This window comes from Protopterus annectens, chromosome 2.part1 (genome assembly GCF_019279795.1).
Source record: "Protopterus annectens isolate FY-2018-M chromosome 2.part1, PAN1.0, whole genome shotgun sequence".
In the NCBI taxonomy this organism is placed as follows: domain Eukaryota; kingdom Metazoa; phylum Chordata; order Ceratodontiformes; family Protopteridae; genus Protopterus; species Protopterus annectens.
The window spans coordinates 1,493,055,740-1,493,076,570 of record NC_056729.1 but is presented as its reverse complement, the minus strand read 5'-3'; the positions used below and the strand labels follow the sequence as shown (position 1 = coordinate 1,493,076,570).

Genomic DNA, 20,831 nt, shown 5'->3' with positions numbered 1-20,831 from the left:
CCTGTTCAGCCTGTGCTTCCTTCAACCGACGCACTCTTAGACGTTGGGCGGAGTTTGCAGAGGAATTTTTTGGGGCTAGTTTTTCGTGTAAGATGCCGTCGGAGACTCCGACTTCACATTTAATTAAGAAACGGAAGGACAAGGACCGACACACGCGGGCCGCGGTTTCGACTGAAAACACGGCCAGGCCTACCGCGAGTGTCTCGGTCTCGGCTGAAACCGAGTCCTTGGTACTTCCAATTACCGAAACCGCTCAACCGACTACCTCAGTCCCGGCTGAGTCGGTTATTGAATTTCCAACAGAAACTGGTGTCCTGGAACCTTCCGACACCATTCCTTTAGACAAATCTACACCAGCACGTGGTGCAGCCAGGCCTCCTGCATCCATGTCCATTAAGGCTTTCTCCAGGGCTAAAGCTGCTAAACTCTCAAAAGCTTTGCCTCCCAAGGTTATTCCTCAGGGACCCTCTACTGGTTCACAGATTCTAAGCTTAGCAGAGGATCTTATCTCCTTAATTAGGGGCTCTCAACCTCATCCGGACAGGGGCTCTCAACCTCCTCCAGACAAAAGGCCCAGGGTTGAGCCCTCTGATCCCCTCTCCTCAGATGAGGCCTCTGATGGCTCTACTCTCTCGGACCACCAGGAGGAGGTTTTTTCGGCCTACGAGGATTCTGATGCAGAGGAATCTATTCCCTCGGCCTCCCCTTCTGAAGAGTTTTCCTTTGGGGAGACACTACACACTGTGAGAGAGCATTTCTAATGGCAGGGCCAGGAATTCTCTGATTCCAGGAAAAGATTAAGGACCTTTTTACATTTGCCTCAGCATAGACCTTTAGCTATTCCTCCTGTTTTGAATGTCATTGATGATGTGTACTCTGACTCTAGCACAACCCTCGATTCTCTCCCTCCGGCTCCTGCCAAACCCGATAGGTACTACAGGGTCCTGGACTCACATCTTTACCTTTACAAGGCCCACTCTGCTGATCCAGAAACTATTTCCCAGGGCCCTAAAGGGGTTGCAGCTGCCACTGCTAAAAATCCTCTCCCCTCTGAAAGGGAGTCCAGAGCTTTAGAGAGATGGGATAAAAAAGTGTATACTTCTGCTACTCTTTCTATGAGGGCATTAAATTGTCAATTTCATATAATACAGTAGCAAGAGTATTTGTTAGATGAATTGCATAAAAAACTGTCTTCACCTGACCCCCTAGACCGCAAGTCACTTCAGGATCTGGTACATAACTCACAACAGGTTAGCAACCATTTCTTGCAATGTGGTTATGATGCATTGGAAGCTTCATGTAGGTCAGCTATGACTGGTGCAGTCATACGTAGGCATGCTTGGCTGAAGGAACAATCTCTGCCAGACCATGTTAAAGCAAAGCTGCTGGATGCTCCACTGGAAAAGCAAAAGTTATTTGGCTCCACGGCTCAGGAGGTCCTAAAGAAATTTGAAGAAAAGGCTAAATCCGTACAAACAGTCAAAGATTTTCTCCAAGTACAACCACCAAGATTCGGCAGGAATTGGCCTTCAAAGAATTGGTCCTTTCCAGACACAGAGAGGTTTCAGAGAGGCAAGAACAGGCGTGCCAGAGGTAGAGGGCAAGCTAGAGGCTCCTACAGAGGACGTCAATGGCAACCTCCCAACCAGAGAGGTAATGCAGGACCTTCAACTGCTGCACAAGGACAGGCTCAATGACTTTACTTTGACACCGCCAACCAGGGCTCAATTGGAAGCACCTTTGGGCGGAAAGCTTTCTTTATTCTCAGAAAATTGGCACAGTATTACAAGGGACAAATGGACACTACAAATAATAGACAAAGGATACAGGTTCCATTTCCACACATTACCAAAAGAAAAGGCATGCCAGACCTGCCACCGAATCAAAGGGCAGAGGCTTTGAAACAAATTTCCAGCTTAATGCAAATGAAAGCTATAGAAAAGGTTCCTCTCTCAGAACAAGGCCAAGGATTTTATTCCAGACTATTCCTTGTTCCAAGAAAAGAAAAACAATGGAGGCCTATTCTCGACTTGTCCGTACTGAATACTTATCTCATTGTGCCAAAGTTCAAAATGCTGACTCTACAGCAGCTCCTTCCCATGCTGGGCAAGGGGTCTTGGCTGGTAACTCTAGACCTCAAGGAGGCATACCTGCATGTCCCTATCAGACAAAGTTGCAGAAGACACCTCAGATTTCTTGCAGGGTCAGAGCATTATCAATTCTCAGCATTGCCCTTTGGCTTATCTACTGCGCCCAGAGTATTCACGAAATGCCTGGCATCAGTAATGGCACACTGCAGACTTCAGGGGATTCAAATATACCCATATCTGGACGACTGCCTTATACAAGTGGACAGCCAACAAACTTTGGTAAAACACTTGAATTATGCCATCCACCTACTTCAGGCCTTGGGATATACAGTCAACTTTCACAAATCAAGACTTGTTCCATCCCAAAGAATAACTTCTGGGTGCAAATCTAGATACAACCACCCAAATGGCCTTCCTCACAGAAGAAAAACAAAGTCAACTACCAGAATACTTCAAAAATCTGACAAGACAAACCCAGCTGACTGCAAGGAAAATCCTGCAGGCCCTGGGTTACATGGCTTCTTGCATCCTTCTGATTCCGCAAGCAAGACTACATATGAGGAAACTACAATGGTACCTAAGGAGTTTATGAGAGAGATCTATGTGAGTTTGTGACATATCTCAATGGCACCACAGATTTTCTCGCTTTTGAAAATACTTATTCCTTGACTGCGATTGAGTTTCTTGATGTCAAGCTAACCAAAGGACAAAATGGGATAGATCATGAAGTTTATAGGAAGCCGAGCTGGAAAAACAATCTTTTGCATCGCAACAGCATGCATCCTAAACATATATATTCCAATATTGTGAAGAATCAAACACTTAGAACATCAAAACTCACTACTCAGGATACAGCTTTTAGAGAACAGCAGGTTGGTTTAGTTAATAAATTTATATCCAGAGGTTACAAGGAAGATGAGGTGAAAGGAATTATAACATCATGTAGTGATTTAAGAGCATATAAAGGTAAGCCGTTTTTTCACAGACAAGCTGGCGACAACACAAACATTGAAAGCATACAAAAAAGGAAAAATAGATTGATCATTCCATATACAAACAGGAATGGACAAGTCAAGCGAATTATAGAAAATAATTGGAAACTATTATTGATGGATGATAGGATTAGAATGTTAGTAGATGATAAGCCTAATATAACTTACAAAAATATGAAGTCTCTAAAAAGACTATTGTGCTATGAACAAACAGGGAATAAGTTTGCACAATCACAAAGGAAAGGGACTTTTTCTTGTCGCACATGTAATCAGTGCAAATACATAGCAGAAAATGAAGCCTTTATACATCCACATACAGGTTATGCTTACACATTCAGAGGATATGCAGATTGCAGAACAAAGGATTTAGTTTATCTAGCACAGTGTCAATCGTGACAAATTTTATGTAGGAAAGACAAATAGAACTCTCCGTGAACGAATAAGAGAACACATATATGCAGTTAACAAAGAAAATGCTACTAATGCCCTAGCACGCCACATCATGGAGCATGGATCCAGCCACAGTTTTAAATTTAGAGTACTCGAACTAGTGAGAAGAACGAATAGACTAGGTAATGTGAAAAATCACACAGAGGAAATAGAAAGTAAATGGATTTTTACGTTACAGGCACATAAATATGGGCTGAATGAGAAAATCACTTTGAAGCCCTTTTTAGCGTCTAGGTCTTTGAAACATTGACATTGATACCTACTATACACATGGTTTACTTATGCTATAATGTTTACATGCTGCATTTCAATTTAGTTTCAAATATGTAGATTTCCACATGATTTTATAATTTTTATTTTTTCTTGGATACTGTATCAAATCAGTGATTTATTTGTTTATATAAGATTCAATGATATCATAAGTCTGAATATAGTTCTTAGCGTTGTTTTTACTTGTTGCATTGATTGAGCGTTCACAATTCTGACTATATATGCACTAGCACTTTATTTACTTTTTAATTCTCAAGTATTTATGCCCCGATATATTTATGTAACAAAGGTTTTTATGTTTTTTATAACATGAATCTGGACATGGTTTCCAGGGTTTTCATTCACTATATTTATTGGATTATTTATAATATTGAGTATTTATGCACTTGCACTTTAAATTGTAAATAGTACAATCAATGATGTGAATGTGTTAATTGTTTTTATATATAAGAAGAGAATGTCATGCAACAATATTGAGGTCTGAAGAAGCGTCTCAAAGACGTGAAAGCGCTTACCATCGTTGAATGTTTGTACCAGTAAAGAACCTGTCTATAATATACCGGTTGGATTATTGTTCACAGCTTTTTGGTGCATCCTTGGGATTTTTCTTGCCTTTGTAGTAGTTTATGGACTCAGCACAGTCACAGCCTGGAAACTTTGATACCACTCGTTCCATGCCTTCAAAAGGAATTTCTGTGGTGGGCTCAAGCAAGCCAGTCAAACAAGGGTCTGCCTTTCAGCAAACCAATAGCCAGCCAAACTATTACAACAGACTCTTCAGACCACGGATGGGGAGCGCACTTGGAGGGCAGATGCATTCAAGGTCTATGGTCACAAAAAGAGCTACGCATGCACATAAACCAAAAGGAAATGCTGGCAGTGATACATGCAGTCGAAGCCTTCAAACCCTTTCTGCATCAAGGCCATCTGCTAATAAGGACAGACAACACCACGGTTATGTGGTACATAAACAAGCAAGGAGGCACCCATTCCTATCCTCTTTGCAGGCTGGCAATAAATCTATGGGAACTTTCCTTGAAGCTCAATATACAGCTACAATCCCAGTTTGTGCCAGGGAAAGACAATATGCTGTCGGACAGCTTAAGCAGAAATATCATGGATGCACACGAATGGATGCTGCACCCGGACATCTTTCTACAGCTAACACAATCATGGGGGAGGCCGGACATAGATCTTTTTGCCTCCCCCCACAATTATCAACTGAAGAAATTCTGCTCAAGGACATACCACCCACAAGCTTGGAAAGTGGACGCCTTCTCTTTCAGCTGGAGAACTCTAACAGTGTATGCATTTCCATCTCTCCCATTAATGACCAGGGTTTTACTGAAGATCAGGACAGAGCAGCCAAAAGTGATTCTGATAGCTCCGGACTGGCCAAGACAGCACTGGTACCCACTGTTAAAGAGCATGTCACGCACAAAACCATGGCCTCTTCCTCTATGGCCACTTCTACTGACACAGCACAACTACAAAACTCTGCATTCCAACCTGAAAACCTTGCAACTAACAGCCTGGAAAATACCTTGACTCCTCCTCAGGATAAGCTATCCCAGAGAGTGAAAGATATTATTATGGAAGCTCGCTGGCCTTCCACAAGAAAGGCATATTCAGCAAAATGGAAAAGATTTCACATTTGGAACACCACAAAGGGCCTAGATGCGACAGTGATGAACATGGCACATATCCTGGAATACTTGGCAGAAATGTTCCACAATGGTCTGTCTTACTCTTCCATTAAAATTCATGTTTCAGCAATTTCAGCAGAGTACAATACTGATCCACCTGTCTTCTCTCATCCTCTCCTAAGACAGTTTCTAAGAGGAATCAAAAACATCAATCCTCCAAGGAAACCACCCCTACCTACTTGGGACCTTAACTTCGTGTTGGAAAAGCTAACACTGCCTCCCTTTGAACCAGCAGCATCTGCAGAACTACAGTTCCTGTCTTGGAAGACTGCTTTCCCTCTGGCCATAACCTCAGCAAGAAGAGTATCTGAGTTACAGGCCCTTATGGCAGTACAGCCATTTCTTATTTTTCATCAGGACAGAGTTTCATTAAGAACCAATCCTACATTTATGCCAAAGGTGGTATCCAGGGTTTCATTAAACCAAGCTATTCACTTGCCTACCTTCTTTCCAAATCCACAAAAGAAAGGGGAGAAACTTCTGCACACCCTGGACATACACAGACAGTTGCGCTACTACTTGGACAGAACTAAAGGTTACAGAAAAACTGACCAGCTGTTGGTAGCATATGCTGCTGGAACACAAGGAAAAGCAATTTCCAAACAGACAATTTCAAAATGGATAGGGAATTGCATTTGTTTTTGTTACTCCTTTCATGGAAAAACTGTGTCAGCTAACATTAGACCTCATTCCACGAGAGCCACAGCCACCTCCACAGCCTTCTTAAGAGGGGTGGCTACCAAGGACAATTTAGAAGCTGCTACATGGAGCTCCGTGCATACATTTGCCAAGCATTACAATTTACCTTTATATTCCAGATCCAGAGCAGGCTTTGCTACGGCAGACATGCAGGGCATTTTAGCTACACCATCCTTTACATAGTTCCTCCACCCCCAGATTGGCTATGGTATTCTACCCATATGTGATGACTGCAGATGCATCCTTGAAGGACATAGTACAGTTTTGTACCTACCATAAATGTAGATGTCCGATAGGTATGCATCTGCAGTCAGGTTTACCCTCCCTCCTTCCCCTCTGTGGTATTTCTTGGGTACTTATCCCTCTTATAGCTAGCTGGGGTGATCTATTATGGTGTATTTGTTGTTATATTACTGTGCATGTTTGGATTTTTAAATGCATCTCTCCAAATGTAGCCTTCCTTAGAGTGCACCTGGAATCTGGGGCAAGAAAAACTGAGGAAGATGGCGTCGGCTGATGCTTTTATACCCCAGGCGCTCTGACGTCGGGGAAAGTGCGACATCAGCCGACTCCAGACCCATACTTTGGAATCCAGCCGACCAAAGGGCTGCCTGAGGCAGGACAACCCATATGTGATGACTGCAGATGCATACCTATCGGACATCTACATTTATGGTAGGTACAAAACTGTACTTTTTTTCTTTTTTGCACAACAGGAGAGTTACCTTTTTGATAAGTGTTTTACACTGATGTTTTTATCAGTGCTTGTTGTGTTTTGGATGTACAGTATCTGTTTTGCTTCATGGAGTGTATTCCATCAGATACTGCGCTCCTTTTTGTTCTGGTATTCCCCAACATTTTGCCCTCCTTGCAGCATTTTCTTTTTTTTGTTCTCTTTACACAGTACTACAGGATTATTTGCATTTGATTTAATGTTCCTTTCTTACTTTTATCCGTTTTGGTTTCTTTGGGGTGTGTGTTTGGATATTAGTAAGATTTTGCGATTTGTTATTTTTTTATGTTCTGTAGTACTCTTTGGTGTTTTGTTTCTTTTTTCTTATTTTCTTCTGTTTGTTGAATTTCTTCCCAGGCCTTTTTTAATGTTTTCATTCTCGTTCTCAGCCATGTAGGACATGTTCTGCACCTTCACTGCAATTGGAACTACATTGTCTTCTGCACTGATGTTATGATTTCTTGGTCTCTCCCACAGTGTGCATCCATCTGACTGTCTCAGGCACTTCATCTCCATCACTTCTGGTGTCCTCAGCTGCTCTGCCTTTACTGCCCAGGTTTCTGTAACATACAAATGTACTAGTCACAGCACAGCTTTGTAAGCCTTATTTTCCAGCTTCTTTGGCATTCTTCTGTCATGCACTAGCCCCATCATTCTGTGCCAGCAGGCTGCTGTCCCCTTGATTCTGTATTTGACCCCCTCATTCAGACTTTCCTGCAGCAACCCTCCTAGATACCTGAAGCTGTTAAACTGTTCCACTATTTTCCCTTCTATCTCACTTTTCAGCTTCTTCTGATTTCCTCCATTTTTTGCAGTGACATCTGCATTGTTTGTACTCTGTTTCAGCCCGTGTGCCTTTAGTTTTGCATTGTATTTGCTGAAGTTCCTGTTCAGAGTCTGGTTGTAATGGCACACCATCTGCATACAGTGGCTTTGTTGATCTGTCCCATCCAACCTTCCTGCTTATGTAGTCTATCAGCAGTATGAAAAGCATTGGGCTCAGAATTGGACCCTGATGCATGGCGACTCCCACAGAAAACCCCGCCTTGAGTCTCAACACTATTCACACTTGTACCACTGAGTCCATGTACATAACCTACATTAATTCTACCAATTTTTCCAGGACTTATGATTATTGCAGGACTGCCAAATTAGCTTGTGACCTTGTCATATACTTTCTCCAAGTCTAAGAATGCCCAGATTGAGTCTTTCCTTGTCTCTAGCTTTTCCACCACTCTTTCTGTCACCTCTAACATCAGATCAATTGTACTGCATCCTGTTGTCATTCCAAACTGTTCATCTCCCATCTAACTTTCTATTTCTCTGTGTACTCATTTTTTTAATCAATTTCGCTAGCACTTTCATGCAGTGTGACAGGACTTTGTTAGCTCCATTGGCTTCTTGAAAGTGACTCAACCGACAGTACAAAAAAACTCTCATCAGGTTGCAAAGGAAAAAAGGATAAAGAAGATTGTCATCAGGTAGCATTTATAAGGGATGCCAGCAACAGCCTGCTCATCAATCCACATGACATCAGTGGCAGATGGAAGGAGTACTTCCAGCAGCTTCTGACTCAAGTTAATGGTGGAGTAGGCATACCCTTCCTCTATCCACCTTGTTTGTTTTTTGATGTATTCTCAGGGTGTGGATGTATGTACCCTTGTGTATACAGCTATATTAGTTTATGCTGATTGATTCTTTCATAACATTTTTCCTTTCAGAGCTGTAGCCTTCCATTTTGGGAGCAAGAAAGCTCTGAAGCTTTGGAAGTCTAACTAACTTTTATGTGGACTTCTGCTCAAGCATCCAGTAGTTAGGGTACAAGGATGGTGCCCTTAAGCTTTGAAAAGCAGGCCAGTTGGTCATATCCATTGTAAGATATAACTCGAATAGCTCGGGCTACTTCAGCAGAGATCTAGTAGAACATGTACTGTTATGGTAAGTTTATTTACACAACTGTACTTTTTCTGTTATGCTCCAGAGTACACACACTTTCCTGTTGATCTTTTGAGATTGATTTGTTTTTGTCTATGACTTTTAATTTAATGTTTTAGATCAACTTACATATATCCTTATACATATTTATAGATATTTATATGTATATCTATCCATTTGTCTATCTGGATGTATAGATAAATATAAATATATCTGTAGTAAGTCAGAGATTACACAGACTCAGAGAAGAGAGAGAAAGTGTTACAAATGCACTGTTTACCTTCTTGCTCTGCTGCAAGTCTAACCAGCAAGACAGGACACCAGCAATCTTTTGTGAGTGTTGATCAAATATCTAGCGACAAACAATAGGACTCCCCCTTGAAAAACATTACAGACTGGTTATGATTGGTGACCTGATTGTAAACAATTACAGTTAATGCATTTTAAAAATCAAACTTCTGATGTAATGGCTATCTAAGATTATAGTTTAGGGCATTGTGCATGGTCTATGGCTGCCACCTTCTGCCTGAACACCAGAGTAGCAGCATTCTGTACACTAAGGTAGAGCTATCCCTGAGAGATCCATCTGCACTTTGTTGTTTTGGAATTTGAACCAGAAGTGCATATTTATGTAGTGGAAAACTAACTCATATCTTCATGTTGATCCACTAGAAAATGTATTTCAAAATGCAATATTTCTGTCCCATTCTGCAAAAAAGAGTAATGTATTTTATTTGTGCTCAAAGAGGTGTGGAGTTTGAAAATATTGGTAACCTTACTGGAATTCTGCAGGTAACAATGAGCATATGTGGGTCAACAAAGCTCAGTTCTAAGTAATGGTGTATTTTGAACCCTTTTGAAGATATAAGCTTATTAGAACACTTTCACCCACAAGTGCTTTGTCAGGGCCATCCCATGTTTTTGCCTCTAATACTTATACTCTTATACTTGCTACATGATATAGTGTTATAAAGTCACTTACTGTCATCTGCAGTAGCCTCAAAGCACATTGGGACTTCTTACCTCTGCTGGTGTGATGAAAAGTTCTGAACTCAAGTCATGGTGTTTCTCAGTAGATTGCTGTATTAAAGCCATGGTCCTATAGTGGCTGTTTTGAATGGCAAACAATAAGCTTTTCTGATAACTATTTCAATTATTTTGTATTTTGTGCAGAAAGTAGAACTCCTTGTGCACAGTTACTTCCCTGATAATTGTAACTAGTCTGAAATTCAACCTGATGAAAAAAAAATGTTAAGCATTTTTACAAGGGGACATGCCTCTCCCCCAATTTAAGTTTACAATCTCTGATCACAATAAACACAAGGGAAAATGTAATTTTTTGAAAAATTAATCATTGTTGGCACATACCACAATGGCAGTTCCTGTGGAAAACGGTGATCAAGGACTTCGGCATTGGTCAATTAAACTTAGATTAAATGGGACCTCAGCTGGTTTGTACTTTATGAGGTACAAGGTAGCCCTATAGTTAAATAAACCTTGCTAACGCATGCCTTAATTCAACATCCCAGACTGATCTGTACAGTATGAGGTGCCCTAGAGATAGGAACCGTTTGTTCTACCCAGTGAGCTGGAGCTCCAGTCGTATTTGACAGCTTGGCTTATTTGCTCAAATGGCATATTGTATAAGTTGCAAAACAGAAAAAAAACACCCACATTCAGGATATTGATATTTAATTTTCATTTATTGAATGGTATATGTGGTCACAATAAGTCCCAAGGTTTGTTTATATATAGTCAAGTATTACAGTACACAATTACATTCAAATGTAAAAAGAATGTGAAACAGTGGTCTTTAAGCATTTATGTATTATTAAATAACATAATACAAACCATGTGATAACTGCTGACTGTGATAAACTTTTATTTCCACACACTGAGCAATAAATTACTTCTGATATTATGAAATCAGAGGAATAAAGGAATCCTAGGAAGTTCAAGTCTAACGGATCTTGCAACCATTACGCCTTGTCAGCTCCCACCTTAGACTCTACCTCTCCTCTCAAGGAGGGCTAGGACACTCAAGTCATTGGAGAATTTATGGATACCCATCTAATCATCCAGGTCCCATTTGAAAGAATATCATGCTGCTTTATCAACAAGAGGAGTGTGATCTAGAAGTGAGGAAGACTTCGAGTGTTGAACCTGCCCCTCCTCTTTGTGCTATTTACCTGCTAAAACAGGTTTAGGTCTGTTGTTGGGGTATTTGTGGACTCTCGGAAAATATATCAGGAACTGAACAAATGGCAACATCCTATTGTACAGTTGCAGTGATATTAAGTCTCAAAACTGAAGAGAATTTGCCATTATTTGAACATAGAGTTAAACAGAATTTATTAGCCTTCATTTAAGATTTGACCCTATGTCATCCAACATTCCAGGTGACAGTGATATATCACACACATTAACTGTGCTGCAGAAAGTGAATGCGCAAAACTTTAAATGTTTTTTTCCCAAATACTATCCCTACTGAATCAAAAATGCTAATTTTAATCTAAGGTGTGCCAAAAACATATTATTTAGCAGTCATTAATTATGTTTCTGAAAAGGAAAATTATAAATGTCATCTTTGTATGTATGATCTGAAGCCACAGCAAAGGCTGCATGTCAGAGCATTTAATATTTTTGCAGGTGGAACATGAAATGTAACTTCTGCCTTTTGAATATCAAATCACAGAGGTTGTTTCTCAATCCATTTGTGAGCCTGATCAAAAGTAATCTGCATGAATGAGTTGTGGGAGTCTACAGAGGGCCTCGAACTTAAATTATAATACTGCCTGCATAAGTAAGATATTTTGAAAAAGGAAACATAGAAGAAATTGATTGTAAGTACTAAAATAAGTGTGTGTCTTAGAACAAATTGTTTTAGAATGTCTGTATTATAAATCAAAGTTAAATATTTCACACGTGAAATACTAGAAATACATGTATAAAATGCATCTTTGGTATGGGAATAAAATAAAATGTAAAGCAAACTGTGAAATGAATTTGGCATGTTCTGATTCTGTCCATACACAAAATGACAGTGAGAAAGAATTGAGGGGGGAGTGAGGCTAGTGGGCATGCACTTCCATTATTATAAAACAATATTTAAAAAATCTGCCACTTGTAGGAATGAATAGCCTCAAGTCGATGCTGCAGGAGAAAGTTTTCATAAATTTACAAAATGGTAGTAGTTATTCTACCTGTAGTGATTCGGTGACCAAAATACTGAAATAATCCTAAAGAAGATGCAAAATAGAAAGCTGTTTTAGTGAGTGTGTGAGTGTGTGAGTGTGTGTGTGAGTGTGTGTGTGAGTGTGTGTGTGTGTGTGTGTGTGTGTGTGTGTGTGTGTGTGTGTGTGTGTGTGTGTGTGTGCGCGCGCGTGCTTAGCATTCACTTATTTTAATCAAGGATATGCCACTTGAAATACACAATGCCAAAAGAAATAAGATCTTGGGTTTTTTTTTGTTTTTTTTTTTGAGATCTTAGCTAGATTTTTCTTACAGTCAGATTCATTTTAGTGCCTACTGATGTCTAAAGGATGGATACAAACTAAGTTTGGCATCTGCTGGCACAGTGTCCCTGTCTGTCATATGCAGTCATTTTTATAATTTAGATTCTAGCACTGCAGTTTCATTTTTTTTGTTGTAATTATTGGTAGCGTGGTAGTGTTGACGCTATCATACTTTACAAGAGCAGTTTCCAAATTGTGAATGTAGGCAATGCAGACTTACCCTGATAATCTGAGGATACAGTTTTCCTTATTGTACTGTAATTTAAAAAAAAATTCTTTCCCCTTTCTAGATAATGTTTGCTGTGGTGAAGATGTGGTGAAAGGCAGTTAGGTATTGTTTCTGGTTCCAGTAAATGGGATATGCTAACAGAGGGAAAAATACATCAAAATACTCATTTGGGCATTTGAAGTTAAAGTATATTCTGAACAGTTCATTGTATTAATAAATGATATTCTGAACAGTTCATTGTATTAATAAAGTATATTCTGAACAGTTCATTGTATTAATTTAAAGAGCGTTAATCTTGTGTTTCTCTTGCTTTTTTATAGAAAATAATCAATGACCGCATGGAGTTCCACCAGTTGCTAAAACAGAAAGGAGAAAACGTACCACCTCTTTTCTTTAATGAAGCACAAGACAAGTCTAAGTCTCCCAAAAAGAATGGCAAATAACAGTGCTTGGTCATATATCTGGGAATCTGTTTGATTCTGTTTTTTCTTTGTCACGGGGGTCTTCAAGATTTATGCTGATTTCAAATTGCAGGGAGATTCATTTCCTAAAATCATGGGCATGTTTTTTGTGAGAAATTAGGAAACCAACATGGATAAGATCATTAATAAACTGTATTGTCCTGCTTTCTTTCCTTTACTGAGATTTATAGTCTGTATTGTAATATTCATTATTAACAACAAAGGGATGAAACACTATAATTACATACACAGTCAGTCAGAAGTAATATGTAGATGGCTAAGGTAATTCCTATATTCTTTGTGGAAACATTGCCTTAAGTATCAATCAAACCCACAAGAAAAACACTGAATAGACAAGTATCTAGACTGGTTGCAAAAATGTTTTTTTTTTACCTAAGAAATGTCATGTGTAAGCACATACTGAGATGACTGTATTTATTTTTAGGAACACCAGTTTTGTTGAGGTCAGCATATGGGTCTGTCCTATCACAATGTCCAGTCATCTTATGCCGTTATTTCTGATGGCGATGAAAATGTAAACATATAACAAAAAGCCTTAGTACTTGACTCCATATTTTCTAAAAATGTGAATGGTTTAGTAAAGGGAAAAATAAATGTATATGTTTAATGTCTTAGTCTTGTTTCAGTGTCTTTTTTCACCATGAGGAATTAAACTCTTCGTTTAAAGTAAAATATATATTTATTACACTGATGTTTATGCAAGTGGTACATACACGAAATGGATCACACACACACATGTACACACGCATACACACACATATGTAATATTCCACATGGCAGATATTGAAAGTTGTGTGTTTAAGGCTGCATTTATAAAATATTGGTGTATGAAAATCAGGAAGTGCAAATCATTGCATAATGCTGAAATTCTAGTGAGGGACATTAGCAGTGATTAGAGCAAGGTCAGCAAATATCTGTTCTATAGCAGGATTTCTGAATATGTTTCATATTGCAATATGTATAGCTATTATAAACTGAAACCCCTATAGCATTCATTTTTCCGAAGCAAGGTGGTTGGCACACAGGGCAACAAATTTAATACACCATGCAGTCAACTGCAGTCTGCTGTTTAGTGCAGGTAATCTAAAGGCACCCATACAAAACCTACAGGCAAGCTGCAACTCACCTCGTCTCTAGTTAACTGGAAACAGGGCATTCCTAAGTGTAAGGAAGACAAGGATCATGTATTTTGGTGTTTCAAATGATGACAACAGAACAATAAAACACTCAGAATATGGTTTGGTCACCTGGACTCGTACTTACGAGGAAATATCTGAGACTGTACTGAGACCACAAGATTGCATTTCAGTTTTGTAAAGGCATCATCATTAAGCAGACACATCTACCTCTAGGGCCTTTTATAGATTCATAGATAATTAATAGGCTGTTGATCCATGAAGATCTTTAGAAGCCTAGGTATACATTCTCATGAAGTTTCTAGCTCTTACATTTTAATTACGAATAACCAGAGATGATTAGAACATGTACATGTTGCTGCTATCCATGAAGGATGAGTGCTAAACCAGGGGTGAATTTGCAGTTGCACATCCATTCATCCAGTTTGTGTTGTTTGTGTTGGAATACTGTAAGAGAAATACTTTCCTATATATGGAGATGAAAAGAATTCCAAAGAAGCAGTATTCTCTCTAATACTTATCCCTCCAACATGTTCTATACATGTTACAAAAGAGATTTCAATCTCATGAGTAGGTGTTTATGCCTCTGTTATACTTATGAATGTGCATTAGGTCTGACAGGATAAGGTTTTTTGAGGCCCTGTAAGCGAGATATAGATTGCCCCTCAGTAGCCTGTAGGATATCAGGAAGTGGGGCAAGGCTTGGAGAGGTCTGCTTAGTTTTTATGATTTAGGCCCTTGATTTTTTTAGTAAGAAAGCTTTATGGTCCTTTGAGTTATGTCAAATATTTGGACTGTATATACTGAAGATGGCATTATACTCAATGATCAGTTTAATGAGTGCAGAATACAGTGAAGCGATCATTTCCCTGGATGCCACACCTTTAATAATAAAAAAACAACACTTTCTTACAGTAGTGGATATGTGGTGGTCAAAGGACAGTTCATTGTCTACATAGTGGATATGTGGTGGTCAAAGGACAGTTAATTGTCTACATAAGTTCCCAGGTCCCCAACTACTGGATCATTTTTCAGGGGTGTGTTATTAATATGATAGTTACAAAGGACTTTTGCTTGCTGACGGATACTGTTGCACATTTCTTGGCATTCAGTTTTAATCCATGGTTTTGACTCTAGCAATTGGTTTGGGAAAGGCCCTCTGGGAGAAAGTTGATGTCCTCGGGGGGTACAAAGACACCTAGTTTCCAGTCAACTGCAGACTAAGTCAGCCATAAACTCCTGACAGTAGCTTTGACTTCAGAAAAGTATATGCCAAGAAGAGTGGCCCAAGGACTGAACCCTGGAGTACACCACTTGACATGTCTTTTGGAGGAGGTAGAACAGTCCACCCTAATTTTCTGGGTTTTTATTGTGAGCTAATTTGCTATACAGTGAATTACATTGGGATTAACATTTAGCTGAAATACTTTATGATACCGGAGTGTAGGATGGTGTTGAATGCCTTTGCAAGGTGTAGATATGTAATGTGTACTGATTTGCCCAAATCCGTTATTTCAGTAACCTTCTCAAAGTCAAACAGGTTAAGTAGAAAGGATTTGGATCTGCCCTTAACAAATCTGACCAGGCTTGGGCTTAGAATTGTTAGGTTAGCTATGTCCTTATTTATTAACTCCATAATGATTCTTTCCATAACCTTACAGATGAGGCTGGTCAGACTTATGGATCTATGATTTCTTAGTCAGTTGATACCCAACCTTTATGTAAGGAGAATACAATTGCTGTCCTACAGTAATTTGTCACAAAGGCTGTTTGGAGTCTGAAATTGAATAGCCTCGTTATGGGGTCTGACAATTCCTGTTTTAGGTTGATGAAGAAGCAGTCCGGTATGTCATAGAAGCAGTATTCTTGGCCTTGGATAGTGCCTTTAGGACTCGTTTATGGAAGTTGGGGAGGGTGTAGATGTGGCTATGGTATCTGAGAATGTAGAGTGGAGGAAGGATGAAGGCAGAGCCAAAATTATCTGCTAGTAGATTGGCTATGTCATCTGTGTCCAAGTATAAAAGGAAAACCAAACAAATAGTGCCTTCCAAACCAAACCTTTTAGGTAAATACCCTTCCTGTGGTTGGGGAACCAATTCAGAAACCTCTGTGAAAATCCCCACTGGTCTGAAAACTCATGGCTTACAGGGGGAAAAAATAGCAGTGTTGAAGTACCACATTCTCCAAAAGACTATAGTGGTGGAAAGATCCTTTCCAGTATCACACAACAGAGGTTAAAAACGAAAGTAAGACTCGCAAAACTGATTCGTATCTGAAGACATCTCTTTATTCATAGATAGTACTTTACAGACAGATGAGCACTACTTGGATAATGTGCTAAAGCTTGTAGAAACATGTACTCATTTGAATTGTTCAGAGAGGGGGCTTTCTTCGAGATATGTCCGCCCTCAGGGGTAGTGCCATTGCTGGGGGGTGGATTATCACTGGGGGGGCCTGGTCTAGACTGCTGCCTTGCCAAACAAGTTTTATCTGTTTTCAGAGAATAAACAGTTTTGTTTCAGTTGCATCCAATGAAAGATAACAAATCTACCCCCAAAAAAATTAAAAATAAGTGCAGCAAGCTGTGCTTGGAAACCAAACTCAAGTCCATTCAAAAAAAAGCTCCTGCCTTAATCTTTGCAGGCTCCTCTGCCTGTAAAGCATTATTTACAAATAAAGACAATTTTTCAGACAAGAAGCAGTTTGAGAGTTCTATTTTCATTTTTAACCACCTTTTTGTTGGGTGATACTGGAAAGGATGTTTCTACCACTATATTCTTTTGGAGAATGTGGTACTTTAACAGGGACACGGCTAGTTATTTTTTTTTCCTGTAAGGCATCAGTTTTTAGACTGGTGAGGGTTTTCTTAGAGGCTTCTGGGTGCAAATATGTGTTATCATGTACTATTAGCTATCCACAGTACTGGGCACTGTTTCTAAGATTTCTAACAAAGTTAAAGAAGGCGTTATGGCTGTCCTTTGCCTGGGTGGCAATTTTTACTTCACATCTGGCTTTGGTTGACTTGATCTGGGTCCAGAGGTCCCTGTTAAATTTAACAAGAGCTTTTTTTGCATCTAAAGAGTTACATTTATTTTTATGTGCAATGTGTTTTTTATAGGTTTATAGGTATATACTATGCTAACAACCACTAAGGCTCTTATAAGCCTAGCCATGCAACCCAAATGTAACCCACAGATTTGATTCATATAAGGGATCCATCAGAGACATAGGCGCCAGACCACGGGTGAATTTACAATTACCCATCCATTGGTGCAAATTGCTCTTAAATAGGATTAGGGAGGAACTCTGCTTCACATGGATGTTCCAGAGAATGGGAATTCTCTGAGAAAACATATCAGTCTCTCTAACGTGTCCTGTTTATATTGCAAGCAAAATTTAGGTATTTTGATCTAGTACTCCTGATGCTGTTTGTTTTGTGGATGTGCAAAAGATTCATGAAAACTGGGCCCATGGATGCCTTGTATGCCATGCAAAGATCACCTCTCAGAAGTCTGTATGATACTGAGTAAAGAGACAGAGCTTTGAGGTGATCAGCATAAGGCATTCTATTTACTCCATGTATATTTTTTTGTAAGGAACCTTTGTGGACATTCCAGTTGTGCATGTGTCTGTTCAGCTACTGGTCTAAAAGTGTGGAAGACACTGAAACCTTTCACTGCTCGGGTACTCTCTGCCACTTTAAACCATGTCTTGGTAACTGCATTGATGTCTGCATTTCTGAGTGTGAGGAGGGCTTGGGAGTGAGTGTATTTTTTTATTTAGGTTCCTGGCATTGAACAGTAACAATTTGAGTTTTAGTTGAGTTGATTTTACTATGTAAGTAGGCTTCTCAATTTGGCATAGCCTTGAAAAGGCACTGTGGAGGTGGTTACATTTTAGCCAGTGTTTGAAAGCCAAAGCAACATGATCTGTTAACCATGTCCTCCCAAGCTGACAAATGTTGGATCCCCTTAGAATGATGCCAGAAAGAAAACCAGTTGTTAAAATATTTTGCTCATATTGTGGCATCATCTTTGGTGATTGTAATGTGCTGCTCAATGCTAGGATCATACCAGTCTGGAACAGATCTACTTCAGAAAACTGACAAAGCAAAAGACCGAATCCCAATGTACTGAAAACTCAAAATACTGAAAATATTTTTAACGCGGAGGGAAAGCCCCCCTGCACTCCTCATGTGGGGGGGGAGCTGCGCCCCCACACCCCCTGCTAATTATATATACCAACTCCAAGATTGCACAACAGTGGAGAAGAAGCAAATTCCATCCTTCAGTATTTTAAGTTTTCAGTATTTTGGGATTTAGTCTTTTGATTTGTCAGTCTGCTGAAGTAGACCCTCTGAGAAGCACAGTCTGAGAGCTCCATAATGTCTCTCTTTATATAGTTCAGGGAGGTACATCTTGGATAGTTTACACCTACATGGACTATGATGGAACTATGCTGGGAACTGCAGTGTAATGACAGTGTGTGAGTGGTTTGGCAGATCTGGGCTCCAGGTAAATAACTGTTTTCTTCTCTTTGTTCAGCCCAGTTAGAGGAGCATCAGTATGTCTTACAATGGAGTCCCCTGTGACAAAAGCCCTGAGAAGTGTGTTTACTTTCCTTAGGGGCTTAGTTTTTGGAGCTTCACTGAGTGTGACGGTATGTGTGTTTTCAGGTGTTTTTTTTCTGAGTGCCTTTTGGCTTGCTGATGCATAGCTTTGCCAGTGGGTGGTCTAGGTGATCTTTATTGTTTAGGAATATTAATTTTAAGTGCCTCTGCACAAGTTAATCTATGTGTGTGTGTGTGTTGTGTGCTTTGTGAGTTGGGTGTTGTATATGTGGTTTCGCAACCTGATGCATGTTTGTATGTGAGAGTATAGCCTCATGTGTCATTGTGTAAGTACGCCTGTCACATACTGTGTCTGTTTAAGGATTAAGTGGTTGTTGGTAAATATGCAACAATTGCAACATTGTCTCAAGATGCCCATATCTACCAAGCTGGCTACAGAGAATTTAGGAAATTGCATATCCATGTTGGCAAGACCTTTGATTGGTGAGCTACAAGGGGGTAGTGTACTGGGGTTAGAAGACTATTATGGGTGCTTTGTTGTAGATTAATAAGGATGCTTTATTGTGGAAGAATGTGATAAACAGTACTAAATTCTAACTTTAATGTTTACACACTACTGAATTCTACTAAATCTGTAGGTATTGCCACTCGACGCCCTACTAACTGCGCTAAGCTTAACAAGTTGCAAGCATAACTTTCAACTATCCAGAATTTTGCAGAATGCCCAGATTTTGCATCATATTTTTGATCTGTTCTCATAAAGTTTGTGATTTTCTGGCAAACCACTGAAGCTTGAACTCAATGACATACATTTCAGTTTTAGACTTCACACCCTTCAGAAAATGCATGCTAACACACAATTTTCTAAGTTTAGAAGAGCAATATTTAAAATCTGTCCCTAGTTTTGGGCCTTTGTCCCCTCATTATTTTAGGCTTTGTCCAGATTTCTTGTGCTAAGAGGTTGAGAGGAATGCGTCGAAAGTATTTGCTCTGTATTTACTACTTTAAATAGTACAGTTTTAGGGACTATTCTGTAAGGAAATTTTGATTTCTGTGCATTTGCAATTGTACAGGGCAATGCTAACTGCACAAAAGTGCAGAATTTATAACAGCATGGAAAAAGCAGAAAACTAACTAATGTGGCCTCTGGCCAGTAGAACGACTGTGAAACCTTTTGTTTGCTTCCCAACTCAGATAGACCAAGCAAACACTTCATGCTACAAGTTGAATAAGCCCAGTCCTCCTAATGTAAAACCATAGTTGAAGAGACTCCCAAGTGTAATGCTACCACAAACCAATTAAACAACTAACTGTAAATCCCTTGTTGACAGTGATTTCAAGACAGTTGTACAGCATTAAGTGTGACAGAATATTATTTTTTTACAAAAATACAGTGAAATACACAAATAAAAGCAGGAAATGGTAGCAATTACTCAAAATAACTTAAGCAAATGTGATTTAGCAAAGAAAAGTACATAGCTTTGCCTATTGTATCCTGGATACAAGTAAAACATTTCTGGAACATAGGTTCATAAGTTCATGGGTGTGTGTGTACTAGACTAATGGCCTTGGAGCCTTTACAAACCTAGCCCATAGGATTACCCTGACATCATGCCACCCAACCTTAGTTCCCAGTGCCTCTGTTGAGTAGAGCCTCTGGAGTGATCCCCAGGGTGAAATTTCTACTTCCCATCCACTCATCAAGGTTTCTCTTGAAGAGGGCCAGTGTGGTGCTCTGTTTGACATGTATGGGAAGTCTATTCTATAGCAAGGGCAGTTTCTGGGTTATAAACCTGTCCATCCAGCATGTTCTTTTGATTGTGGTAATGAGGTTGAGGTCACTGGAGTGTGCGGTGTGGAGGGATTGGGATTTCTTTAGATGTAACATTTCTAACAGAGCTGGATCAGACATGGCTTTGTATGTCAAGCAAAGATCACCTCTAAGTAGGCAATATGAGACAGAGAATAGTTGGAGTTTTTTGAGTCTGTCCATATAGGACAAGTGTTTAAGGCCTAGGCTCCAC

At 39.6% G+C, this 20,831-nt stretch overlaps 1 protein-coding gene across 4 annotated transcripts in view; it reads left to right on the top strand.

Moving 5' to 3' along the window:
- Window positions 1–13,712, top strand: part of CCDC27 (coiled-coil domain containing 27) — a 1,043,518-nt gene extending 1,029,806 nt beyond the window's left edge. For all 4 annotated transcript variants that reach the window (XM_044062954.1, XM_044062953.1, XM_044062952.1 and 1 more), the window contains one exon: window positions 12,940–13,712. In XM_044062954.1, the coding sequence (XP_043918889.1) occupies window positions 12,940–13,062 (123 nt within the window). In that variant the 3' untranslated portion in view covers window positions 13,063–13,712. The remainder of the gene's footprint in view (window positions 1–12,939) is intronic.
- The last annotated feature ends 7,119 nt before the right edge of the window (window positions 13,713–20,831 follow it).